This window comes from Saccharomyces kudriavzevii, assembly GCF_947243775.1.
Source record: "Saccharomyces kudriavzevii IFO 1802 strain IFO1802 genome assembly, chromosome: 12".
Classification (NCBI taxonomy): domain Eukaryota; kingdom Fungi; phylum Ascomycota; class Saccharomycetes; order Saccharomycetales; family Saccharomycetaceae; genus Saccharomyces; species Saccharomyces kudriavzevii.
In genome coordinates this window covers 203,956-230,605 of record NC_079283.1, presented here as the reverse complement: position 1 = coordinate 230,605, position 26,650 = coordinate 203,956, and the positions used below count along the sequence as shown (strand labels likewise).

The following is a 26,650-nucleotide window of genomic DNA, read 5'->3' as shown; positions in this document are numbered from 1 at the left end:
TCTTTCTTACAGGAACTGGAGTAGTACGTGATGTTCCCTACCACGAATCTTCTTACTGAGTGTTGCTATTCTCCCGCTACGTTGTTCCAGTTCTTCCAGCGGATGTCTCCCTGGGGGCTGCCACAAGGTTCGGTAGGTGCACGCTGGAGCATCCGCCTAGCCCTTGTCAACTTTGCTTTCTTGAATTTTTCAATGTAGGCGGAAAAACTCAATGCAACTCTATTGCCCAAGAATAAGTGATAAAATCTTATGAAAAAAAGATAATTCTGTTAAAAATGCATGGGCTTAGCTGGTATATGTACGGATGCAAACTAAAGAGGGTGTAGGAAAGGTGAGAAAACAAAGCTAAAGCCCTTTCTATTATTGAAAAACAAAAAGGGTGCAAACAACAAGTATGAACTTTACAAATGACACGTAATAGGCATTTAGAATGAGCGATAAAAATCTAAGTTTAAGGAAGTAACGTGGGGAGTTATCCGTCATGGAAGATTAGCACTTTGTACAGCCTCGATTCCATTTTCATTTCCCTCAAATTTAGGTAAAAAAAAGCTAGTGCTACTGTTTTTATTTTTGCCAAGCTTTTAATTTCTACGTTACCAATACAATATTTTACTGCATTTCTTTATTATTTTCAGATTCATTTTCAGATTCATTTCCAGATCCAATCATCAAATAGAATAATAGGAATCCTCTTAAAAAAGTTTACTCTCTTTTTTTGTTATTTATCTCAGCATGGGTTTAAAGTCTATTACCAGCTGGCTCAAGGAACATCTTCCCACGTTTGATGTTGACGTAGACAAACATTTTCGAACTTTAAGAGTACGCAAATATTCTCAGATATGTCTTTTAATTTCTTTCATCATAATATGTGTTGTTATACCCTCAATGAACTGCCTGTTGTTAACGAACAAATTCTTCAAGATCTGTCATCATTTAAAGCATCATGTCTTCAATAGGAGGTCATGGATCCACAAGACACATATTTATCATAAACAATCGCTACAGTTATGTTTAGTGTGCCTTGTTTTCACTTCAATTTTTGTTTTTCAAGGCGCTAACAGAGATCTCTTAGAGATTACCAAGCGCATGGGGAGAATTTCCGTTGCTTTGATGCCACCCTTATTATTTTTAACCTTAAGACCATCACCATTGCCGCACACGTTATACTTAGCGTTGTTACCTCTTCATAAATGGATATCCAGAATTGTTGTGCTTGAATCTGTCCTTCACACGTGGTTCTATCTCTATTATATGTACATTAATGACGCGTTGTATGTAAAAATGAGAAAACTACCCAACATTTATGGGGTTATTGCCCTTGGCCTTTTCCTACTCATCGCCATGACCTCCATAAGATACGCTAGACGATGGAGCTACAGAGTCTTTTACTATGTCCATTATATAAGTACATGGCTAATTGTGGTGTTGCTGCATTACCATGCTCGGCCAGGCATCTCATATTACACTACTTTGAATGTGGTCATCTTAACAGGGCAAATTATTTATAGACTCCATATTTCCAATATTGCAAGGGCTACAATTGTACCCATTTCTTCATCACTATCTCTTTTGGAGTTCCCATTAGCAGATTTGCCCAAGCGTCCCATCCTCCCAGGAGGACATCTAAGGATTAATATTTACCATAGAAACTTTTTCAGGAGGTGGCTTTCCCATTTGATACCCTTCCAACATCCTTTTACCATAGCTAGTATACCAAGTGATAATTTGGTGAGACTAATTATTAGAAACGGGCATTTTCCATTGCGTACAAACGAAAAATATTACATAACAGGCGCTTTTGAACCAGAGTTAAGTTTCATCTCCAAGCCTAGTACTCCCTTTGATATTACCACGAGGTCTTCGAAGAATCCATTCCGAAACAACTCTTCTGCATTAATAAATTCGCCTTTAAATTTTATTATCAAAGCGCAAAGAGTGTTCATGTGTGTAGGAGGTTCAGGTATATCCTTTGGCTTGCCATTGCTTCGTATTTTAAATTTTAATGGTGTAAACGTTAGGTTGCTTTGGGTTTCCAGAGATTATAAGGATCTGGAAGTGTTAAACCACTTCAAAAACAATTTTGAAGGTATGGAGATATACATTAGTGGTACCGAAGGCAGTGAGCAGGACATCGAGATCGATTATATTGACTATCATGACCCTTCTTCAGACCTTGATAATGAAGGCAGTAATCTTTCTTCGAGGGAACAAGTTTCCGCGTTGGGAGATAATTGTATGCTGTCAGATGCCACCGCTCCACGTACTGAGCCGAATGAGAACACAGCCCTCTTGAGTAAGAAATCTACTTTGAGAACTCATCAATCGACCAACACAAGCGGTATACCCGACATTAATGCCGATGATGAAATAGATTTTACGTATGCCTTTAGTAGATCGAAATCAAGGAAAAATACCACACACGGGACTCTAACTACACATTCGTCATTCAATGGATCGAACGTTTTCAGACAACCGAAAACCATTGAACCACCGGCCCAAGATCCCTGTTTAGCGACACCACCAAAAAAAATTAGAATTCCAGCGGGTGTTAAAGTTTACTTTGGCAGGCCTACACTGGGAGATAGGGACTATGAATGGTGCCTGCAAACAGAATGTGATGCGGAGACAGATTCTATTCAATGTTGCAGGTGGGCGAATCAAGGCAGAGATCACGCTGAATATCTATCACAAGTATGGGTTCTCGCTGCTGGCCCTAGAGGCTTAATAGAAAGTACAAGAAGATGGGCAACAGATGGTGGACTACATTTTCACGGAGAAAGTTTTGCACTATGAGAATGGCGTGAGCTTTCAGTTTTTTATCTGGGTACTTTTCTACGCCTCGCTTGAATAGAATATTCTACTTGGTATCATACCTGCGACATCAAGTATTGCTCTTACGGTCAACTAACGGGAGGAACCTGACCGCAGCAGTTTATCTAACTGAATTTATTTTTCGGATACACACGGTACGCAGGTTTTTGTTGTTCCTGAAAATTGCTCAGCCTCGATGAAAGTATATGAAGGAATTGCGGCGGAAATTAACGGATATTATTTTGTCTGCATTAATAGAGATTAAAAACTTTTCTGGATTCAGTAGGATCATTATGTGATGAATTCTATGACGGTTATAAATATGCGGTTATATGCTTCTTAGTACTGGTACGTTTGATGTTGACATTGACTTTGACACTAGTAGCCATAATGGAAGTTGTCACAAAGACAGCCATGGTTGAACTTAAGTACAAAGGATTTTATGCGTACAACCCTGATCAAGCCGCTGCAATCGCATTTGCTGTTCTCTTTGGGATTTTAACCCTTTCTGCGTCAGTGCAAATTATAAAGGTAGCACATACGAGCAAGAAACGTATCAGCACTTGGAAGTCCGCTGAGTTATCGGAGGAATATTCGACATTAAGATACTATTCCGATGCCAAGTTGAGGTGGACACACTTTCCTTTCATTCTAGGGATTGTTTTAGAGCTCGTAGGTTACGTGCTAAGGGCGATCACCATTAACAAACCCGCGATTTCAACTTTCATTGCACAGTCAGTGCTTGTATTGATAGCACCTTCACTTTATTCTGCTAGTATTTTTATGTTATTCAGCAAAATGGCACATCTCGCGTTTATGGAAAGATACATGGTAGTTCCTGCAAAATATAGTACGCTTTCCTTTCTAGTGGGTGACATGATTGGACGTATCCTGCAAGCTGCGGGAGGTGGACTGTTATCCTCAGTGAGCAGCAGGAACACCGGCCGTATCTTGATTATCGTGGGCCTATTTATCCAGATATTCTTTTATGGTGTTTTAATGTTCGACCAGATTTTCTTCCATTATAAGATGAAGACAACGCCCAGTAAAATTCTTCGGAATACTAATGGCTGGTTCCAATTCAATTATATACTTTTAAATGGAAACATCCTTATTATTGCTAGATCTATTATAAGAGTAATAGAATTCATTATGGGCTTACAAAGTTATATAAGTCGACACGAATGGTGCCTTTACGTTTTCGATACAGTCCCAATGTTTTTACTACCTTTAGTATTCCTAGTCTGTTTCCGTGCAGGAAGTGTTTTCAAACTGCAGGAAAAGTCAGTTGGCGCTCAATTGCCCCAGATATTAGATACAGACATACCTTTGTCCGAATACCAAGCGGCAATAAACCCGTCAGATAAATAATTTGCACTCTTTCTTGTGTTATGTATCAACAATTAATCCTTTCTTTGCCGTTTATATGTCACTAATTGTCATAGTTAACGAATCTTAATTTTTCGTGTCGTTTTTGTTTTTGTTTGATCTCACACGGAAAGGGTAAATAAAGAACCCTTTTGGACCCAATAAATCAACTAGCACTGTTAGAGTACTAAAAACTGACTATCCTTTACAGTGTAAAGCAACAATACATTCTTACTAAGGAGTTTGAAGACTACCATGTCAGGAGAAGACGAAGTGGACTACACCACGTTACCTCTAGAAGAGCGATTGGCGTTCAAGTTATGGAAAGCACGCTTAGAAGCTTATAAAGAATTGAGCCAGCTCTTCACAAATTCTATTGACGAGGGCAGGAGGGATGATAGTATACAAATTTACTGGAAAGATCCTTCATTATTTGCACAATATATAACTGATTCTAATGTGGTCGCTCAAGAACAGGCCATTGTTGCCCTGAATACTTTAATAGACGCCTTTGCGCCCTCGTCTTTGAAAAATGTACATAATGTTACCTTAATATCGACATGGATTCCATTACTTGTGGAAAAGGGCTTAACATCCTCAAGAGCGACGACAAAGACACAGTCGATGAACTGTATCCTCTCACTTTGCGGTCTTGATGCGTCCATTACGCAATCTGTGGAATTGATAATGCCCTTTTTCGAGAAAAAGCTACCAAAATTGATCGCTGCGGCAGTTAACTGCGTTTGTGAGTTAATGGCCGCATTTGGGCTCACCAATGTAACCGTTCAAACGTTCCTGCCGGAATTATTAAAGTATGTTCCCCAACTAGCCAGTCATGGTGACAGAAATGTTCGATCACAAACGATGAATTTGATTGTGGAGATTTATAAAAGTACAGGCAATAATGGTGACTTATTAGAGGAGATGCTGTTCAAAAAACTGAAGCCGATTCAAGTGAAAGATCTTCATAAACTGTTCGCAAAAGTTGTCGATGAGCCATCTTCATCAAAGAGATTATTCGAATGGGAAAAAAGAGAGTTGGAAAAGAAAAGAAAGCAAGAGGAAGAAGCCAGGAAGAGAAAATCCATAACTTCTAATGATAAGCAGGAATACCAGATGGATAAGGATGGAGATACTTTGATGAATATGGAAGCCGATATGCTACCATCAAAGCAGCAGCATGTCGTTCAAATAGACACTTTTAGTATGCTACCAGAAGAGACAATCCTCGACAAATTGCCTAAAGAATTTCAGGAGAAGATAACGTCATCCAAATGGAAAGATAGAGTAGAAGTATTGGAAGAATTTTGGGATAACGTTTTATCGCAGACCAAGAAGCTGAAAAGCTCTTCTCAAGATTATTCAAACTTATTGGGGATATATGGACATATTATCCAGAAAGATGCAAACATTCAAGCTGTTGCTTTAGCCGCCCAATCAGTGGAATTAATCTGTGACAAACTAAAAACACTTGGATTTTCCAAGGATTACGTTTCATTGGTTTTCACACCCTTATTGGATAGGACAAAGGAGAAAAAGCCTTCTGTCATAGAATCTATCAGGAAGGCGTTATTGACTCTTTGTAAGTATCACGACCCACTGGCTTCCAACAGGCGCAATGAAGATATGCTGAAAGATATTTTAGAACATATGAAGCATAAAACACCCCAAATTAGAATGGAGTGTACACAATTGTTTAATTCAAGCATGAAAGAAGAAAGGGACGGATACTCAACTTTACAAAGATATTTAAAGGATGAAGTGGTGCCCATTGTGGTTCACATCGTCAACGATACGCAACCTGCTATAAGAACAATTGGATTCGAAAGTTTTGCTATTCTAATTAAAATATTTGGAATGAATACCTTTGTAAAGACATTAGAGCATTTGGATAATCTGAAAAGGAAAAAAATCGAAGAAACCGTCAAGACGCTACCTAGCTTCAGCATCGCAAGCGGTAGTACTGGTAGCAATTCTGACGTGAATAAACAAACAGGGACTACGGGAAACAAATTTCTACTGAAAAAAAGTTCCGTACTTCCATCAAAGAGAGTGGCTTCTTCACCATTGAGAAATGATAACAAAAGTAAAGTAAACCCCATAGGGTCGATGGCCTCTGCGACAAAACCATCAATGGTAGCCAGTAACAATAAATCGAGAGTCCTGTTGACGTCTAAGTCTTTAACGACGCCAAAAAACGTAGTGGCTAATATTGGTGACAAAAATGAAAAATTGATTGAAGAATATAAATACAGATTTCAAAAACTACAGAACGATGAAATGATATGGACCAAGGAAAGACAAAGCCTGCTCGAAAAGATGAATAGTTCAGAAAATTATAAGATCGAAATGATTAAAGAGAACGAAATGCTAAGAGAACAACTAAAGGAGGCGCAATCCAAATTGAACGAAAAGAACATCCAACTAAGATCCAAGGAGATCGATGTGAATAAACTATCCGATAGAGTAATGTCGTTAGAAAATGAGCTTAGAAACATGGAGATCGAATTGGATAGAAATAAGAAAAGAAATGATACGAACTTGCAGTCGATGGGTACAATTTCATCGTATTCCATACCTTCTTCCACAGTGTCAAGCAATTATGGAGTAAAATCGTTATCTTCCACGGTGCCATTCAAAGAAGAGGAAGATGGAAGAAGAAGAGAAGAAGGCAGCTACGAAAGACGATCAAGCGAGTCCATCGGAGACTTACCACATCGCGTCAATTCCCTCAACATACGGCCGTACAGAAAGAACGGTATTGGAATGGGCGGTGTCTCTGAAGACTTGGATCTCGATTTTAATGATAGTTTCGCCTCAGAGGAAAGTTATAAACGTGCTGCTGCAGTGACATCCACACTAAAAGCCAGAATTGAAAAAATGAAAGCCAAATCAAGACAGGAAGGGGCAACCAGGACGTGAGACGTAACCTCCTCAACCATATAAACTAAATATATAACATATAATCTTCAGACGGGAAACCGCACGAGCACGTGCAAAAAGTCGTAGTCTACAAGACGAAGAAGCCCGCTCAAGTAGCACATCCTTAGTAATGTTTCATAAATGTTTCCCTAAGGGTAGCAACGCGTGGGTGCGTCAACTACATCTTCCGGTAATTTCATTTAGAAGGTAAACAAGACAACGGACAACAAACTTCTTCTTACATGTATACACCCCGCGTTTATTTATCTATCTCAAAACCTTCAGCACCTTATACCATACCTAATATCCTTATGATAAGCACGACGCACCCATACCTTCCTTGAAAGCTTGGCTTCCAGTTTTTGGTGGTTCCGGCTTCCATCCCGAGTCCCCGCCCGCTAAACGCATATTTTTGTCGCCTGGTGGCATTTGCAAAATGCATAACGTATGCATTTACAGGACTATGTGTACTTTACTGAATTTTGGTGTGATGCGCCTCGTGAAAAAATGAATAATTCATGAATTTTGAATGCGGTTTTCCTTTATTACGGCATTTTTCTATGAAATGTTCAACTGATGGACTTTATGCAGATATCGTTTGAATATTATTTCCGACCCTTTGAGTACTTTTCTTCATAATTGCATAACACTGTCCGCTGCCCGTTTTTCTGTTAGACGGTGTCTTGATCTACTTGCTATCGTTCACCACCACCTTATTTTCTGGCTAATTTTTTTTGGGTTCATCTCAATCAGCTTATGCTGATGGCACATTTTCGCATGAATCTAGCTGTCCTCGTTGAGCATAGGAAAAAAAAATATATAAACAAGGTTCTTTCACTCTCCCTAGAATCAAATTTGGGTTTGTTCCCTTTATTTTCATATTTCTTTTTGTATACTTTTCTCTATAATTATTTACTACTCATATCCTCACACAAAATAACACAGTCAAAACAATCATAATGTCTGAACTTACTTTGGGTAAATATTTGTTCGAAAGATTAAAGCAAGTCAACGTCAACACCGTCTTCGGTTTGCCAGGTGACTTCAACTTGTCCTTGTTGGACAAGATCTACGAAGTTGAAGGTATGAGATGGGCTGGTAACGCCAATGAATTGAACGCTGCCTACGCCGCCGATGGTTACGCTCGTATCAAGGGTATGTCCTGTATCATCACCACCTTCGGTGTCGGTGAATTGTCTGCCTTGAACGGTATTGCCGGTTCATACGCTGAACACGTCGGTGTTTTGCACGTTGTTGGTGTCCCATCCATCTCTGCTCAAGCTAAGCAATTGTTGTTGCATCACACCTTGGGTAACGGTGACTTCACTGTCTTCCACAGAATGTCTGCCAACATTTCTGAAACCACTGCCATGATCACTGACATTGCTACCGCTCCAGCTGAAATTGACAGATGTATCAGAACCACCTACGTCACCCAAAGACCAGTCTACTTGGGTCTACCAGCTAACTTGGTTGACTTGAACGTCGACGCTAAGTTGTTGGACACTCCAATTGACATGTCTTTGAAGCCAAACGATGCTGAATCCGAAAAGGAAGTCATTGACACCATCATGGCTTTGGTCAAGGACGCTAAGAACCCAGTTATCTTAGCTGATGCTTGTTGTTCCAGACATGACGTCAAGGCTGAAACCAAGAAGTTGATCGACTTGACTCAATTCCCAGCTTTCGTCACCCCAATGGGTAAGGGTTCCATTGACGAACAACACCCAAGATACGGTGGTGTTTACGTCGGTACCTTGTCTAAGCCAGCTGTTAAGGAAGCCGTTGAATCCGCTGACTTGATTTTGTCTGTCGGTGCTTTGTTGTCTGATTTCAACACCGGTTCTTTCTCTTACTCTTACAAGACCAAGAACATCGTTGAATTCCACTCCGATCACATTAAGATCAGAAATGCTACCTTCCCAGGTGTCCAAATGAAATTCGTTTTGCAAAAGTTGTTGACCACTATTGCTGACGCCGCTAAGGGTTACAAGCCAGTTGCTGTCCCAGCTGGTACCCCAGCTAACGCTGCCGTTGCTGCTTCTACTCCATTGAAGCAAGAATGGATGTGGAACCAATTGGGTAACTTCTTGCAAGAAGGTGATGTTGTCATTGCTGAAACCGGTACCTCCGCTTTCGGTATCAACCAAACCACTTTCCCAAACAACACCTACGGTATCTCCCAAGTCTTATGGGGTTCCATCGGTTTCACCACTGGTGCTACCTTGGGTGCTGCTTTCGCTGCTGAAGAAATTGACCCAAAGAAGAGAGTCATCTTATTCATTGGTGACGGTTCTTTGCAATTGACTGTTCAAGAAATCTCCACCATGATCAGATGGGGTTTGAAGCCATACTTGTTCATCTTAAACAACGATGGTTACACCATTGAAAAGTTGATTCACGGTCCAAAGGCCCAATACAACGAAATTCAAAACTGGGACCACTTATCCTTGTTGCCAACTTTCGGTGCTAAGGACTACGAAACCCACAGAGTCGCTACTACTGGTGAATGGGACAAGTTGACTCAAGACAAGTCTTTCAACGACAACTCCAAGATCAGAATGATCGAAATCATGTTGCCAGTCTTCGACGCTCCACAAAACTTGGTTGAACAAGCCAAGTTGACTGCTGCTACCAACGCCAAGCAATAAGCTACTTAATTTCTAATTCTTAGTTAAAGATTTATAAGCATTTTTATGTAACGAAAAATAAATTGGTTCATAATATTTATTAAACGTCCTATTTTGTGGAAATAGCAGTAGGATGGGCGTAAGAATAGCTTGTTGAGGTGCGCTCATTATTCCTCGTTTACTGCATATTCGAGGAGATTCCTCTAGACGGTACGGTATATATGATATTTTTCGTTGGGAGAGATGTTATCCAGAAAAAAATAACGACCTGATGGATTGAAGGAAACAAAAAAAAAAAGAAGAGGCGGTATCCTTCATTCTAAAGTACTGTTTAAACTATGCGGATTATAAATTTCTGTGAATATATCAATTGTAAAGCAAAACCTGATAGCTGCATATAAATAATGGTTACCCAATTCAAAACTGCCAGTGAGTTCGACTCTGCAATTGCCCAAGACAAGCTAGTCGTCGTTGATTTCTTCGCCACTTGGTGTGGTCCATGTAAGATGATTGCTCCAATGATCGAGAAATTCTCCGAGCAATATCCTCAAGCTGACTTCTACAAATTAGATGTTGATGAATTGGGTGATGTTGCTCAAAAGAATGAAGTTTCTGCCATGCCAACCTTGGTTCTTTTCAAGAACGGCAAGGAAGTTGCGAAGGTTGTTGGCGCTAACCCTACTGCTATAAAGCAAGCTATCGCCGCCAACGCTTAATCTCACCCAGTGAATGACATTCTGCTTCTTCATTGTATTACTATTATATACTCCTTTTCCTTGTTGGATGAAAAAACAGAATTGCGTATATTTATATTATAGTTTTTATATACTTTGATATGTGTAATGTTCATACCAAGAAGATAGATAAAATAACTGAACGCTCAAAAGTGAGGTCCTGAAGAATATAACGGATGTTCGTCCTTTGACAAATAAAAAAATTCAGTTCCTCAACCTCTTTCAGGTATTGACGGTTCATTCAGAATTATCAGGTATCTTAAAGTCTCTCCATTGAGTTTTAGCCACGAAGTACAGCTGTCCAATTGATTATATAGTCCTACTTTATTTGCTATTTTCTTCACCGAGGTATTTTACGAATTGCACAAGACGTAAAAAACAAAAAATACCTATCGTAGAGAACTAAATATAAACAAAATATAATTCTACGGTAAAAACATACACAAAGCCAAGGCACAATAAATAAGTAGACACCCGATAATGGCAAAACAAATGTGCGCATCCTGTTCCAATGTCTTATTCTACAAGTTTAGAGAGCCTTACGTTGTGAACCAAGAGATATCTGCATCTACCATAGTAAAAATAAAAAAGGTGCGTGTTACGCTATTTTGATTACTCAATGCAGGAGGAATCTGGCCATTTCTTTCTCAGTCCAATCGTTGGCAACTTCCCAATTTCAAGCTTTCGTACTTGAACAAGCATGTATAAGGGGCATGAAACTTGGTGGAGACTGTTTACAATGTTTCTATTCCGACTACTATTTTTCAGAGATCTTTGGGCTAGATCCAAGCGAAAATCAGGAGAATGTCATTGCATGCGGGAACAAGATAAACAAGAACCTGTTTATTTATACAAGTTCCACCCAATCATACACGGCTGCGATTATGACGTGTGGTCGTGTTTCGTCCAGCCCATCCTTCTTAACTTTTGACGCATTGTTTCTTCGAGGATTTGGCCAAGAATGCCCCGAATGGTGAAAAAAATTGGCGTCGTAGTTTCAGATGCAAAAGCTCACTTCGAGGAAAAGAGAATGCAAAAATGAAGTATTTTCGTGGTGTTTTCAGAACACTATAAACAAAACATCAATGAACATTTTATTATATATTCATCTACATTTTTAAGCGTCTTGCCCACTTAAGAACCTTGTAAAACTTGAAGGTAACCTTCGTAAACCTCCTTCTCATCGTCCTATATCTCGCCAAGAAGTTAACCATGAGGATCACCCAACTCAACACTCTGGCTTTCATCCCAATTGCACTGTTACAACTGCTCGCTGTTCAAGCGCAGCTTCTCACAGACTCTAATGCTCAGAATTTGAATACCGCCTTAGGCCAGAAAGTAGAATACACTTTTTTCGATGCTGGAAGTTCTGATAATCAATTACTTCATCTTCCAAGCACAATTTCATCATCCGCTGTAGTTAATTCCACCAGGTTCTCCTCATCGTCACATGTGCCAAAGGTGACCTCCAACGTCATATCATCCGGAGAATATCCTTCACCAAATTCCACTGTAAGCACCCAATTATCCACGTCATACCCTTTCTCATCCGCAAACCAAACAACAAGCTCTCAAACAACCAATACTATAGCTTCAAGCACAAGTACAGGCGGTGCGGGTTCAATCAAGCCATGTTTTTACTTTGTTTTAATGTTGGAAACCATCACTCACTTAATTTCTTGAACGGCCATTTTTTGGTTCAAGATAACCACAGGCAATATATCGGCCGTGTTCTTCATATTCTTAAATATGATACATAAACAAATAAATAAGTAGAATAAATATTTGCTTCAAGCCTTTTTTCTTTCTTCATTGAACGCCTAAAAAGGGAAAAATTCTGGCAAAATTTTCATTGCTGTCATTTAAATACATAGGTGAAAATTCAAAATTCAAAATGATTTAAAAACTAACCTTTTATCGAAAATAATAAATGGTGTGTTATTCTCTCGTTTTTTGATCATTATTTGCCGTCAGCTGATTTTGATAGGTCATCACCAGACATTTACATCAAAAGAACAAAATAGTGCCAATGAAATTTGCTGCCGCTCTATACTCCGTCAAAAACGCCTTTCTAGTAGGCCTTTTAGTCAGCTATTGTTATGGTACAAAGATTACCACATCCAGTTCAAATAGAGATACATCAGCCAGGTCCGCAGCTGCAGGTGCAGATATGGCGTTCTTCATGGAATTTTTGAACGATTTCGATACCGCATTTCCACAGTACACTTCCTACATGATGCAGAACCGTCTAACCCTACCTCAAGCTGTTGCTGACTATTACTATCATATGGCTGCCCTAGGTTCAACGGCTGATTTACAATCTGATATTGCTCAAAGTTTTCCGTTCACTCAGTTCCAAACATTTATTACAGCTTTCCCATGGTATACTTCTTTACTAAACAAGGCGTCAGTCACGACTATATACCTGCCACAGCACTTCATAACAGACGACACACAGCCTACCATGACGAATTCCTCTTATGCCAGCCAAACATCTTCTAATTCGAGGTCTATTGTTTCATCCACAGTAAACGCAAATCAGTCGATAACTTCAAGTGTCAATGAAGAAAATAACACAGCAGATTTCTCATCCACATCGAATTCTTCCTCACTGTCGACAACTACTCAATCACGAAATGGCGCCTGCGCAATTAGCTTGTATTTCCCCATGGCATTATTCGGGATCCTAGCAGCGGCCCTTTGAGGTTCCTCCTCAAAATTTAGTGAATTGACCTCACGGTGAGGCTCATGAAATCGTTTTATCTAATGTAACGCTTCTTTTTTATATTTACACATACATATATCTACTTCAATGGACAATTTTATTCTAGAACGGCTTGTGAAAATAATGAACACAGCATAGGACTGCACAGTACCGAGTGATTTTTTTTTCCCAGCGTATTAAAATAACTGCATGGTTGCTATCACTGCCTTGCGCAAAATTTTTTATCTATCTTCCACTATCACGTAAACCTTTCGTTCTTTAATGTCAAATTCTCAATACCGGCGCCTGAAGGCTCATCAAATAATCAGGAAAAAACGCACCTAAATAACTTCCTAAAGGAAAAGGTAAGGGAGCAGCGATTAACTTAGCCCTATAGGCAACTAAATACGTGGGAAATATGCACTTATGGCCGATTAGCCCTCCCCAATTGCTTACAATACCGCCACGCAACACTGAACTAGATGACGGCCGCAACATTACCGATTATAACATCCTTCAATCAATGACACTACCTCAGGCAAACGTCCTTATCATGCTGACTCCAACAAGAGTGCTCATTTACAACTTTAAACCTATGGCCCTGGTAGCAAGTCACGAAAGAACCATCGCTTCTCTCGAAGAATTTGGTGAGAACAGATCGATGAAGAGATCAGCTCCACATAATGATATCATTGAAGGGCTTATCTCTAAAAAAGATTCGCAATACCTGTTGTGGCACCAAGGAAAACTCATATTCTATGTAATGACCAATAAAAACTTCCTTCTGGCCTATCAAATTTTGAAGAATTGCACAAATGAGATAACATTCAAAGAGTATGGAATACCCGTGATAGAACCTCTTTTGATGAATGACGAAGAAATCAACGGCGAGGAATATGATTTCAATACGGATGATGATACACTTACAGTATTTGACAAGAATAATTCATCAAGAATTATACAGAATGGATTCGGTATAGCCAAGGAGAAGGGTTTCTTGCATTTTCTTTCTAATCAAGAAAATATCAATGAACTACCTGTGAAAAAATTAGAACTTCGTTTGAAAGTTGTCTTAAAATTTGATTATGAAATTATAGATATGATTGGCATCAAGACATTTTCCAAGATTGGGGACGGGCGTTATGAGGAAGTTTTAATAGTCCTATTTCCTCATGGATTGCAATTACTAACGATATTGGACTTTAAAGTTAGCAAGAGTTCATTGGTTGAAGTAAAGAATGGATCGAAGACAGTCGTGTGTAATAAACAGCTGATGGTTATATCCCATGATCCTCAGGAACTGCAAACCATAATAAGCATTATAGATCTAGAAAAACAAGCTGTTGAAGCAATACCGTTGCTGGACACACCAGGCAAGCTGCTGACATGTCTAGAAGTTAATGGAAATTTGGTGGTTGTTTTTAAGGAAAAGATAGTCTGTTTTGATTCGAGGATAAAAAAAATAAGTCATTGTTGGAAGCCACCATTTGTGATAAAACTTTGTGATAAAATTAACGATGAGATATTGCTTCTGATTTCTGAAAATAGTAGTAACATTCATTTTTATACGGAATTTGGGAATCTTTTATTTGCCACATATTTTGATCAAGATGACAATGATGAGAACGCCAAAGATGAAAGTAAAAAAAATGTAGCCAGGTATGAAATTTCCGATTTTGTGTGCTTGGATAAATCATTGATAACAGTATCTCACTCTGGGAAATATCAATATTGGAAGCTATGGGAGGAAATAAAGCAGGCGCAGTTCGATTTCAGAAGCCCCAAACCCTACGTGTTAATCAATACTAATAATGACGTAATAATATATTCACCCGTGGCAAATTCCTCTTTGAATAATGATAATTTACAGGTCCTCAAACTTCCTACCAAGACTTTCAATAATCATATTGCTTTTGTGAAAATCAACTCTTCTTTGAAACTACTTGCCACTTATGTGTCAAACAAAAACATACTACTTATCCACAATTTAGAGACCAATATGTGGTCTAGTTTTGCAGATCAAAACGTGCTGGATTTGCATTGGCTGGGTGATAATTTTTTAGTTTGCCATATGAAAAATGATGACGGTTCAACAAGTTTGAAATGCTCACAGATCCCACTGCAAGAAGCGAATACGGACGTGGAGTTATCAGATTACGTCATTTGGGAATATAAAATCCCAGAAAATACTACAGTCTTCAGTGTACATGTCAACACCCTATTTAGGTACAAGCTGTTGAAGATCAAAGCCAAAGATAACGAAGCTTCAGAAAAACAGGCCGAAACGTTGCTTAAAACGGCAGAGGTTATTTTAGTTACCGATACTCAAACGATTGTATTTGACGTAATTTCCACTGTCCATCCATGTGGCTTAAATCTTATTAAAAAGTTCTACCAGTATCTCAAGATCAATATTCCAATTGATGTACTTCCCAACAAAATTAAATGGATAACGAACATGAAGGATGGTTTATTATTCTACGCCGATAAAAAGTTCATAAAGCTAGCCAAGTCTGATGGTGGAGGTTGGCAAACCTTAATCTTATTGAGTAACATAGAAAGGATAGTGGATGTTATGAAGGACGAAATATTCTTGATCCAAGGCCAAGATTACGTTGTATACTCTTTAGAAGAGTTATGGGATGATAAAAAGCCGCTAGTTTCTATACCAATCGAAGAAGATCTGTATCCAATATCGATCACACCTGAAACCGCTACTACACATACACTTCACTTCATTTTCAATAAAAAGTTCTCTAAATTGGTGGTTAAACACCAAATATACCTCGATCAATTAATTTTGGCTAAATTAAGAGATGGTATCAATTTAGAGGATATCTCAAATGATTATCGTTCGCTCAAACCTTATAAGTTTGCCCTCGAAAAGATTTTATCTACCAGGATATTGCAAAATGATTCTCTGGATGAAATCTTGCAATTGGTCAAGATGTATGATAATTGCGATCAACAACATACCTCATTGCCCAACCACAGTGGTATGTTAGAGATCATTAGTAATTGTTTGAGAAAGATCGAAACCAAATACTGGAATCACCTTTTCACTAATCTTAAGATGACACCCAGAGATTTGTTAGATCTATGTATAGAAGAAAACGAGGCTAAGATGCTTGGAATACTTCTTTTGGTGTTTCTGAATTACGATGAGAAGGATTTGGTGGATGATCTACATTTTAGAAAGCCGGGTGCAGAAACAAAAGACGACAAAAATGCAGATGATAAGACTGCAAGAAATTCGCACAAATCTGTCACCAACGTACTGAAGGATGAAGAATTAATGCTAAAAGTCCTTGAACTTTTGGTGACAAGTGCTGCAAATGCTACAGACCCCATAAAAGCCACCGATTCATGGGACATGTGTTTCCAATTGATCCGTTTGCTCAAGGAGTTAGACAAGGAAAACAATACGCAATTGGTTCAAAAGGCTATCGAAAGACTCAAATAAACTTGTTTATGTAGTACGATGTGTTCTTCACTATATACGCTCTATATAACATGTTTGTATAATATTGACCAATCAGTTTTCACAAAGCTGCCGCGCATATTTTGAGCCGATATTTCCATCCCTTCAAGATCTTTAAAAAGGTGATGGAAGGTGTGCCAGATTAGAGAAGTTGGCAATGCAATGTGGTTCAGCAGAAGGGCGCTGGTCATTAAACAGAATACAAAATTTCCTTTGCTTTCACGAGATACGAAAATATATATAGCATAGTATAACAAACATGGCTGACCAAGAAGACTCCCCACTACACACAGTTGGCTTCGATGCTAGATTCCCTCAACAGAACCAAACCAAACATTGCTGGCAATCCTATGTAGATTATCACAAATGCGTCAATATGAAGGGTGAAGATTTCGCCCCATGTAAGGTCTTTTGGAAGACTTATAATGCCTTGTGTCCCCTAGATTGGATTGAAAAATGGGATGACCAAAGGGAAAAGGGCATATTTGCAGGTGATATCAACTCAAATTAAGAACACTGTTTTGTTTCGGCAACTAACACTTGTCCTTTTTTATACCGCTTTTATTATTATCATTCCCCTGATTTCATGCTTGCGTAGTAGATCTATGTGTATGAAAGACACCTTTATGTGGGAAAGTAACAATAAGAGATAACGAAAAGAAAATAATATCATTTACTGACGAAATTTTTCATAGATGGAGCCAATATCCTTACCAAAAATCAAAAGCAGAAAAAAAAGGATAGTGTAGATTACCAAGATGCTATTTTTACATTTATTTTTATTTATAGTCAGTTATTATTTCTTTATATATTCAATAATCATTTTAACTCCCGTAGTATTTGTCACTGAATTGAAAAGGAAGAGGTATCGAGTGAGGATGCGGACGTGTACACCGAAACGGGCTCTTAAGAAACTATGAAATGCATCAAGACTTTTGCGGTGTTAGCAGTCGATTGCACCACTTCTAAGTTGAAAGGATTCGAATAATCTAGTTACCCAAAATAAAACGCACCTCTGGCGCCCAAAACACAATATTAACATAGCAGCTGTGGAGCTTAAGCCCCCGCAAATGTTTTGAATGGGGTATTTCTTTTCCCAACTCAGACAATTTGGGTAGTAATACCATGTGATAGTCAATAAAAAAGAGTCAATTTAGCCTAGAATGCACGGTAGTCTTGTTCTTCTTGCGGCCATGAGTCGCTGTCGCTATTGTTCGACTAGTGTGGTTCTGATCTTGAAAAAAAGAATATTCAACCCTTCATTTGATCAGGCAAGCATATCTTTTCACTCAGGCTTCCAAGATCTTTTTAGAGACCATCAAATCGGTGTCGGAACGCTATAAGTTATAGCCTTCTGCTAACTATTTTACGAGGTGCACTCACCGCAATACACATCACGGGTTAAAAGCTACCATAAGACCTATTGTATGAGTATGAGTTTTACTCCACCACTCGTTTGGGCAACTAGGTCCAATCGGACAAGATAAGAAGTAGGACAAACAATGTTTATTATCCATTATAATCCTGTCGTAAAGAAGAAATACAGGACGCACCCGCCAACTGTTCTCATTCACAACATTCCTCTCGTAAATATCTCAAGGTTAGCCGCGCTTACCTAGTAGACATTACCAAGGTCAAAAAGCACCCTTAAGGACCCTATCATGACAGAGGCCATTCACACACCATGATGTTCGGCGCACGTGAGGTTTAAATCACCTCATTCACGCAAAAGCATGTTACGATAGATCTATTACCTCCGATTTCAAGCCAAGAAGTTTCGTAGCCATTTCGTGTGCGCCTAAGCCAATCGATAACTGTACCTCTTCGTATGGCCGGGTTCATGGCGTAAAACCGCCCTTTCTTTGTGGACACTGCAACAGTTTCGACAACTGAGCACGTAGAGGCATTTTCATGTTTCTAATTTGGGAAAGGTTGAATTTTTTTCTCCTGACAACCGTTTAATGCCAAGGTTTGAATACTAGTTTCTGAACGAGAGTTCAAACCAGAATTTGGTTTTTGGCTCTGTGCTTGGCCAAAAACTGCAGTTATAGCCCCAGAGGCACGCAGAAGGATTATTCAAAGGTGCCTCCCCTGCAATAGGTACTCCAATACCCTGCACATACCATAGAATATAGGCAATGCAAAGCGTGCTTTCGTATACGGGATATATGTAGGACGCATCGTTCAGGAGCAACTGCGTCCCTATAGTGATACAGGTTATGGGATGAGAGAAGTGAAACGTGAGATATATGGGCTGTGAAATGAGCATCCAGCAACTCATTTGTGCAGTAGTAGCTGGTCAAAGACTTCATATAAATAGAGCAATCTTGATCAGATGTCTCTTAAAGTATGTCTTCACTCTTTTCTTTCCAGTTAAACCTGTAACAAAAAAACAATCACTAAAACAAACAAAAAAATACAATGGTCAAGCTAACTTCAATTGCTGCTGGTGTCGTTGCTATTGCTGCTGGTGTCGCCGCTGCTCCCGCAACCACCACTTTATCTCCATCCGACGAAAGGGTCAACTTGGTTGAATTAGGTGTCTACGTTTCTGACATCAGAGCTCATTTGGCTGAATATTACATGTTCCAGGCCGCTCACCCAACTGAAACTTATCCAGTTGAAATTGCTGAAGCTGTTTTCAACTATGGCGATTTCACCACCATGTTGACCGGCATTCCTGCAGAACAAGTCACCAGAGTGATCACTGGTGTACCATGGTACTCCACCAGATTGAGACCAGCCATCTCTAGCGCTCTATCTGTAGACGGTATTTATACCGCTATTCCAAACTAGAATGCGCTGCCCTATAAATTGGATCCTAGACGTTAAGATGTTTCACGAAAAGATATGAAAAACTATGATTTGGCGGTATGAATAGCTATATATATGTATATGTATATTTATATGTATGTTGTAAGCTTTTTCACTCAATCACTGGAAACCATCTAGGAAAATAAACGATTTCAAGTTCCACAACCGCTGCCGTTCACCTACTTTCGTATATATTTGAATTCATATAACATCCACGCATTTTCATTTGTCCTATTTACATATATTCTAACAGATTATTCAATGAAAAACTTTACCTCATCAGCTTCATTATGTTCAAGTTTCATCTTTATTATGTTGGCGGTAAATAGTCCTTGGAAAAACAACCTCAAATTCGGAAGCCTTTCTCCAGGTATCTTTCTATTCGTATTCAGAGAAAGCTTTCTTGAGTTGTGGCACCGACATGTTCTCAAAGTCAAACCATCGGGAGTAATAACCCAACAGCTTTGCTTGATTTGGTATAATTCTTCCCCTATTTTTATTCTGCAGCTGAATTTGCATAGCGGATTCCTTGCAATTAAAGGAAGTGATTTCTGGGAGTAAAAGTGAAACAAACAATTTGGACGTTGGAATAATAATTTTCTAAACGGATTATTCCAGTACCTACGAATTATCATACAGATCTTTGATGTGCGAGCCTTTAGCGTACGGCATCTGAGTGAGAACTAGTATGCTATATGTAACTCATATTTAAACTACACGTTTCGAAAACTATTTATAACTTTTAGGGCACATGGCGCAGTTGGTAGCGCGCTTCCCTTGCAAGGAAGAGGTCATCGGTTCGATTCCGGTTGCGTCCATTATTTTTTTTCTTTCACTTATCTCTATCCTTTTAGTAATTTCCAGCAAGAATCAGCTTCAGGTCCAAGAATATTCCTTTGAACTTTCTCAACAATGGGCATAAAATGGTAAGAGTAAAATTAAACAATCTCATTTAAAACAAATAATAAGGTAAAAACGCTATCTTTTACACTCCCTGCATATACGTTTTATCCAGCTATTTTCCCTATGCCTTGAATTCAAGAAGTGTCCATGACGTTCTTTGATCTAAAACTTCGCTTTCTTGAGAAGTTCTTGCTATTTTAGCAATCTTACTTATGAATATCCTTCGATTCTTGGCCTTTTTTTACCGCCTATACATGAAAAAATAAACTTTTCCATGAAATGTAACAATATCTCATTCTATATCGTCTCAGTTAAAAGAGAGAACACCTTCATTCAATTGGGATGGCTATACATCAACTACCATCAGAATCCCAATGGAAGATCGTTTCTAGTTCCTTTATTTACGGTCCAGTAGCAGCTGTAAGGGAGTTATTAGATAATAGCATCGATTCGGGTGCCAAAAAGATATACGTTGATGTAGACTCCACTACAGGAGGGTGTGAGTATATATCGGTTAAGGATGACGGATCAGGTGTGGATATTAGCGATAGACTTTCGATGTGTTTGAACCACACCACGTCAAAGATAAGTACGTTGGGTGATATTTCAATTTTAACTACCTTAGGGTTCAGAGGTGAAGCGCTGTTTCTCCTATCAAATTTGTGTAATCAGCAAGGCTCAATGCAAGTGGAGACGAAAACAGGAGATGATGTCATTGGAGAACAATGGTTAATCGATAGCGAAGGTGCTATTGCTAATGGAAAACGGTATAAAGTGTCTTGTCCCGTTGGTACTACGGTAACACTAAGAAAACTCCTCGGCGGATTGCGAGCAAGATACATTGAGATTTCCTCGAAACCAAGAAAATCACTTGATGAACTAACATACTTGATAAATCATTATTCCCTAATTCACAGAGACATTCGATTTTATTTTTCACTAGTGTCATTACGAAAGAACGGTGCCGTCGAGCGTAAACAAATGCAAGAGACGCTAGATTCCAAGATTTCTAGAGCACGAAGTTTATCCTTACTAACTAAACTGAAAAAGCCTGTGTCACTAAATTTTATTACAGAGGAAAAATTAGTCATTGACGAGAAGATAACTTTAGACTTGATCTTGCCAAGAATGGTGCCACAATCCGATGTTATTAACATAAAGAAGCGGTTTAGATTTTTATCTGTCAATAAAAGGGCCTTATCCATAAGTTTGGAGACAGGAAAAGCTATTTCTAAGCTAATGTCATCAATCTACAGGAGCGCAAACCTACTGGAACCTATGGTTTGGTTTATTAACTTGAATTGCGATACAAAACTACTTGACGTAAATATTGAACCAGAGAAAAATGATGTGATGATCAAAAGCTTTGAAGTGATACTTGAAAAAATTGAAACTAAATTGAAGTCTCTATTAGAAAAGTGGATTGGCACAAATAGGAATTTGCCAGGCGATGAAAATGTTCAGTCTCCTGCCAAGAAAGGAATTATTCCTACATCAATGATTCTTCAACCTGACGTGGAGAACGAGACAATCAAAAGTCGGAACAATGCTACAGATGAAGATAAAAGTGAAGGCAAACAAAAAAAGTCCGGTTCGATAATACACCCACTTTATGTGGACGAACCAAACTTGGAAAATACGACTATTGTTGCTGCAACTTCTTCTCCTCCACAGCTTGGCGAAAATGAAGCTCTTGACCAGCAAACTCAGGAGGATCATCTAAACTGTAAAATATCAAGTTCCGGATCCATAGCTTCCGAGGATGCTACAAATTGGCGTCATAATTTGCAACAAGAATTGAGCGAAAGCAGTGAAGTGATAGGAGCTGGCTCCTCTACATTGCCCTCTTCACTAACTTATAACTACATAGAAACTATTCCAGAAGACGAAGATTTAGAAGTCTCCAAAGACGCTTCTATTTCTAATCCCTTTATGATTACGAAAATAAGAAATGCCAACAAGAAACTAAGCGAAGACCCATACAAGGCTAAACATAATAATTGCGACAGCGCTGGTGCAAGTGAAATACGCGAGAGAAGGCAGCTGTCAAACACAGCGAAAGGTGAGCTATTGAAGCTTCAGCAAATTTACAATAAAAGAAGCAGCAGCGCGGACATTACCGATCCACATAATTCGAAACAAAATAATATTGATAAATACGCAAAAAGGGTGCCCTGCATGCACAATAGAAAACCAAAACTCATGCATTTTTCCGAATATACCAATAACTACGTCTTCACTCTAGAAAACAGAAAGCTTTCAACACACAGTACCGATAGCTTCGCCAAAGAAGCTCTGTGGTTACGGTCCAGAGATGATCATGCAAACCCTTCGTCCAGCCTTTTGCAAGGTCTACGAGGGCGTGTGAAGAAGCGGGGACGCATTGAAGTCACGGCAAATGAGTGGTGCCTCTTCACACTAGACAGCACCTGATGACCGGGTGCACTATCACGATGCAACACGATAAGCTACTGTATATAATAGACCATTGTTTGTAACTCGTGGCAACCGCACCCTGTTGCCCGCTCTGCCTCTCTTTCAGTTTCCGCACCTTGAAATTTCCGTTTTGGGTCAATTTGAAAAATGCACTAACTGCATCGTTACGACATCCTGCTGTCATGCAATTAAAAGTATTTATACTCTATATACCTCATTTGTTCGATGTTCTACCTGCGAGGTCGCATCGTTGAATATCAGTCGAAAACACCGAGAGGACCAAGCAAGTCTGTTACAGATTAAAATACGGGGCTGACCTGAATATTTATATCACTTTTTTTAGCTCATCCAAGTCACCGTCCCTCAGGGTTTATCTCTAGATCATTGCTTCTAAATAAATCAAATCACAACAACAACATCGACTAAAAAAATGCGATCTTATACGGAGATTCTTCAAAAGTTTGTCAGGTTTATCGGGCCGGGGATTATGGTCAGCGTGGCCTACATGGATCCGGGGAATTACGCCACTAGTGTTTCCGGTGGTGCCCAATACAAATATACCTTACTGTTTTCCATTTTCATTTCAAACATTTTTGCTGTGCTTTTGCAATGTCTTTGTGTGAAGCTGGGTACTGTGACAGGTTATGATTTGGCTGAAAACTGTCGCCATAATCTACCTAAAAAGCTAAACTATACCCTTTACTTTTTCGCTGAAGTGGCAATCATTGCTACTGATTTGGCTGAGGTCGTCGGTACTGCCATCGCCTTGCAAATTCTTTTCAAAATACCACTGACTTGGGGTGTTTTATTGACAGTGTTAGATGTCCTAGTAATCTTGATGTTCTACACACCAAATGGCCAGTCTCTAAAAAAAGTTAGGGTGTTTGAATTAGGCGTTGGTCTTCTAGTCATCGGTACTTGTGTCTGCTTTGTTTTAGAATTGTTTAAGATTTCTATTCCTGATAAAGCTGAATTGTTCAAAGGGTTTTTACCTTCGACTATCATCTTCAAAGAACAACAAGCTCTTTACATCTCTTTGGGTATCTTGGGTGCCACTGTCATGCCCCATTCCCTGTATCTGGGCTCCTCTATTGTTAAGCCAAGATTGAATGATTATGATATGAAAAAATACGGTAAGATTAATGCTCGCCCAAGTTTAAGTGCTATAAAATATTCGTTAAACTATGCCTACGCTGAATTGATCATTTCCTTATTTCTGATTGCTACCTTTGTTAACTCTGCTATATTGATTGTCGCAGGTGCCACTCTATCGGGCCAACCTGAAGCCGAAGATGCTGATCTGTTATCTATTTACAAATTGCTGGTCCATTATATATCCCCTGCTGCAGGTTTAATCTTTGCATTGGCCATGTTATGTTCGGGGCAATCTGCAGGTATCATTTGTACACTCGCCGGACAAATCGTTTCCGAGGGGTTCCTACAATGGTCCCTACCACCTTGGGCGACAAGGCTATGCACCAGATTGATTGCCATTGTACCATGCCTATTTGTTACTTTAAGCATGGGTGAAAAGGGAATCTCAGATATGTTGAATCTTTCTCAAGTGGTATTATCCCTAATTTTACCAATTGTCTCCGCTCCTTTGATTTATTTTACCGCAAATAGAAAATTGATGGTTGTTCACGACGAAAATGGAGTGGTAAGAGCTCCTGCCGATGTTAACGTCATTGCAGATGAAACTACTCCATTAAATGCCAAGCACAGTAAAATTGTTGACTTCACAAACAGTCGTTTATTAACCTATTCCTCCATTTTTGTATGGGCCTTAATAGGTAGTTTAAACTGTTACCTGGTCATTTCCTTCTGCTTAGGTGCCGACATCCATTTCTAGTTGAATTTATTTATTTGCCTTGGGCCGTTGTTTTCTTTTTATTTCTTCTTTTGTCTCATTTTTTATTTTGCATAATACAACCCAAGTATATACTTATATATGTATAACCTCCAGACGAATGCATATATTATTCAATATTGAAAATATAAACGTACGCTAATCCCAAAGACTCGACGAGCTTGCTTGTCATAAAAATCAAAACGAAGATGTCTTTGATTAATCTTCATCCTAATACCCTCCTGTTTATTCATTTCTTGTGTTTCCTTTTACGACCTGGTTGAGCCCTCACTACGGGTATACTACCATTATAGTTTGTTTGTAATACTGGGAATGCCCTAACATTGTTAATAGGTAGCTTGGAAACTTTCTTTGCCAAGATAACTTCCTTCAGTACTCTTTTCACCTTGAAATAGATTTCCCTCTCCTCTTCAGTGGGCCTGGAAACACTATTTAGGATTCTTTCCTTTCTTAGTTTTTTTAGCCTTAAAAGGGACTCTGAAACCAACTTATCCGGCGTACCATTCTGAAAACTTTCAATCTCATCGTCACCAATATAGTTAGATGGTGCCCAATTATACAAGTTTTGGAGCTTGATTAGAGATTGTTCGTCATCTTCGGCATCCTCAGCATTCTTAGAAGCAATACTTGCATCGCTGTCATTACCATTACCGTTTTTGTCACCATTACTCCCGCCATTAACAGCCTCATAGTCATCCTCTTGTTCGCCATTTTTGTCTTCTTCGCCTGCGTCCAGCCGCTCCTCCTCTATTGCTTTCTTCTCGTTTCTTTCAAACAGATCCATGTAGCCGATTCTTTCAAGCCAAATAAGGCCTCTTGTTGTCGAATCCACAACGGTACCATTCTCATTGAAGGAAGGTGCCCAGGAATTATAGTTCCCATATTTTAACCAGACGGTGGTAGGTAAAGCATACCAATTTGGATGCAAAAATCTAGTCATCATCTCAGTTGGTGGTAAAGTTGGATCTGGTATATTACTGGTATTGGCGCCCACAAATCCTAACCTTGGGGCTTCATTTTCTATATCAGTTTGAGGTAAAACGCTGTTTATCTTAAAATTTGTATTAGGCAGTTCATGAGGTCTTTTATCAAGATTAGATTTAGAGATAATCGAAGAGAAAAGATCCATATCCTTGGTCCTTATTTGGTATGTATGAGAAATCGGTATTGAATAGTTCATAGAAATCTTGATGAAATCATAAGATATTATTTTGTCTAGCTCTGTCGCATCATCATCGTCGTATTCATCCGCTTCGTTCCCACTGGCAGCCTTCCCACTTCTTGACTTCGCATTGATTGTTTGTGTTAGCGCAATCCCTACTCTGCAGCATTCTCGTAATAGAAGCTCCGAGGAAAATTTGTAAAATTTATCAACTAACTGGTAGTTCCTTGTACCCTGGGGGTAAAAATGGATGAGAATTGTACAAACTAGCTTGATATCGTGATACAGCTTATAAAATCCACCTTGTACGGGTTCGTACTCTCCATCTTCAAATCTTTTGTTGATGGTTGTCAAAGCTAGTTTATCTTCATTACGTATAGAACCTTCCGAGTTACTTCTATTTTTGAGAAACTTACAATACGATTCGTATATCTTGTCCGGATTTTTCTCAAAGAACTTGGCTGGAAAACTCTCGTCCACTACGTGACACTTCACGGAAGCAACATTCAAAATGGATTGGACATTTGCCAAAAGGTCACCTAATTTGTTATCATTCACGCCTTCTGTCATGATAAAAACCCCCGATTCCTAAAGCTGTCTCGTACTTAACCTCCGATTGATTACTATTTTCTTCGTGTTCCCTTTCCATCGTCCACATCTTCTGGCGCTGGTTTTTTTTCTTGACTTTTCCAAATGTTTTTATTAGACTGCCCATTTGAAGAAAAGAAAAGCGGGTAACAAATAAGCAAGTTAATAAACTAGCGCAAAGCTGCCAAGGAAGAATAGCCAATTTGCTTTACGTTCGAGAATATGTA

The 26,650-nt window shown here is 39.0% G+C and overlaps 13 protein-coding genes and 1 non-coding gene across 14 annotated transcripts; 13 read left to right on the top strand and 1 right to left on the bottom strand.

Annotated features, from left to right (window-relative positions):
• Positions 1-732: 732 nt before the first annotated feature.
• Positions 733-2,793, top strand: FRE8 (putative ferric-chelate reductase; the record flags this gene model as incomplete). Its single annotated transcript, XM_056229674.1, has 1 exon — positions 733-2,793. The coding sequence occupies one exon, from the start codon at positions 733-735 to the stop codon at positions 2,791-2,793; it is 2,061 nt and encodes a 686-aa protein (XP_056083669.1).
• A 432-nt stretch (positions 2,794-3,225) lies between these two features.
• On the top strand, positions 3,226-4,182 carry SKDI12G0990 (uncharacterized protein; the record flags this gene model as incomplete). Its single annotated transcript, XM_056229673.1, has 1 exon — positions 3,226-4,182. One exon carries the CDS (start codon positions 3,226-3,228, stop codon positions 4,180-4,182), a length of 957 nt encoding a protein of 318 aa, XP_056083668.1.
• A 252-nt stretch (positions 4,183-4,434) lies between these two features.
• Positions 4,435-7,101, top strand: STU2 (Stu2p; the record flags this gene model as incomplete). The annotated part of the gene is made up of 1 exon (XM_056229672.1): positions 4,435-7,101. The coding sequence occupies one exon, from the start codon at positions 4,435-4,437 to the stop codon at positions 7,099-7,101; it is 2,667 nt and encodes an 888-aa protein (XP_056083667.1).
• Positions 7,102-8,060: 959 nt separating this feature from the next.
• On the top strand, positions 8,061-9,752 carry PDC1 (indolepyruvate decarboxylase 1; the record flags this gene model as incomplete). The annotated part of the gene is made up of 1 exon (XM_056229671.1): positions 8,061-9,752. One exon carries the CDS (start codon positions 8,061-8,063, stop codon positions 9,750-9,752), a length of 1,692 nt encoding a protein of 563 aa, XP_056083666.1.
• A 383-nt stretch (positions 9,753-10,135) lies between these two features.
• Positions 10,136-10,447, top strand: TRX1 (thioredoxin TRX1; the record flags this gene model as incomplete). The annotated part of the gene is made up of 1 exon (XM_056229669.1): positions 10,136-10,447. The coding sequence occupies one exon, from the start codon at positions 10,136-10,138 to the stop codon at positions 10,445-10,447; it is 312 nt and encodes a 103-aa protein (XP_056083665.1).
• A 1,230-nt stretch (positions 10,448-11,677) lies between these two features.
• NFG1 (Nfg1p) lies at positions 11,678-12,148 on the top strand (the record flags this gene model as incomplete). The annotated part of the gene is made up of 1 exon (XM_056229668.1): positions 11,678-12,148. The coding sequence occupies one exon, from the start codon at positions 11,678-11,680 to the stop codon at positions 12,146-12,148; it is 471 nt and encodes a 156-aa protein (XP_056083664.1).
• Positions 12,149-12,494: 346 nt separating this feature from the next.
• Positions 12,495-13,169, top strand: AFB1 (Afb1p; the record flags this gene model as incomplete). The annotated part of the gene is made up of 1 exon (XM_056229667.1): positions 12,495-13,169. One exon carries the CDS (start codon positions 12,495-12,497, stop codon positions 13,167-13,169), a length of 675 nt encoding a protein of 224 aa, XP_056083663.1.
• Positions 13,170-13,587: 418 nt separating this feature from the next.
• RIC1 (Ric1p) lies at positions 13,588-16,632 on the top strand (the record flags this gene model as incomplete). Its single annotated transcript, XM_056229666.1, has 1 exon — positions 13,588-16,632. The coding sequence occupies one exon, from the start codon at positions 13,588-13,590 to the stop codon at positions 16,630-16,632; it is 3,045 nt and encodes a 1,014-aa protein (XP_056083662.1).
• A 277-nt stretch (positions 16,633-16,909) lies between these two features.
• COX12 (cytochrome c oxidase subunit VIb) lies at positions 16,910-17,161 on the top strand (the record flags this gene model as incomplete). The annotated part of the gene is made up of 1 exon (XM_056229665.1): positions 16,910-17,161. The coding sequence occupies one exon, from the start codon at positions 16,910-16,912 to the stop codon at positions 17,159-17,161; it is 252 nt and encodes an 83-aa protein (XP_056083661.1).
• Positions 17,162-19,071: 1,910 nt separating this feature from the next.
• On the top strand, positions 19,072-19,446 carry PAU23 (seripauperin PAU23; the record flags this gene model as incomplete). Its single annotated transcript, XM_056229664.1, has 1 exon — positions 19,072-19,446. One exon carries the CDS (start codon positions 19,072-19,074, stop codon positions 19,444-19,446), a length of 375 nt encoding a protein of 124 aa, XP_056083660.1.
• Positions 19,447-20,209: 763 nt separating this feature from the next.
• On the top strand, positions 20,210-20,282 carry Skdi_12.trna3A. The gene has a single exon. It is a non-coding gene; the product is annotated as a tRNA-Ala (tRNA).
• A 427-nt stretch (positions 20,283-20,709) lies between these two features.
• On the top strand, positions 20,710-22,800 carry MLH2 (mismatch repair protein MLH2; the record flags this gene model as incomplete). The annotated part of the gene is made up of 1 exon (XM_056229663.1): positions 20,710-22,800. The coding sequence occupies one exon, from the start codon at positions 20,710-20,712 to the stop codon at positions 22,798-22,800; it is 2,091 nt and encodes a 696-aa protein (XP_056083659.1).
• Positions 22,801-23,233: 433 nt separating this feature from the next.
• SMF3 (putative divalent metal ion transporter SMF3) lies at positions 23,234-24,655 on the top strand (the record flags this gene model as incomplete). Its single annotated transcript, XM_056229662.1, has 1 exon — positions 23,234-24,655. One exon carries the CDS (start codon positions 23,234-23,236, stop codon positions 24,653-24,655), a length of 1,422 nt encoding a protein of 473 aa, XP_056083658.1.
• Positions 24,656-24,902: 247 nt separating this feature from the next.
• RSC58 (Rsc58p) lies at positions 24,903-26,405 on the bottom strand (the record flags this gene model as incomplete). Its single annotated transcript, XM_056229661.1, has 1 exon — positions 24,903-26,405. One exon carries the CDS (start codon positions 26,403-26,405, stop codon positions 24,903-24,905), a length of 1,503 nt encoding a protein of 500 aa, XP_056083657.1.
• Between the last annotated feature and the right edge of the window lie 245 nt (positions 26,406-26,650).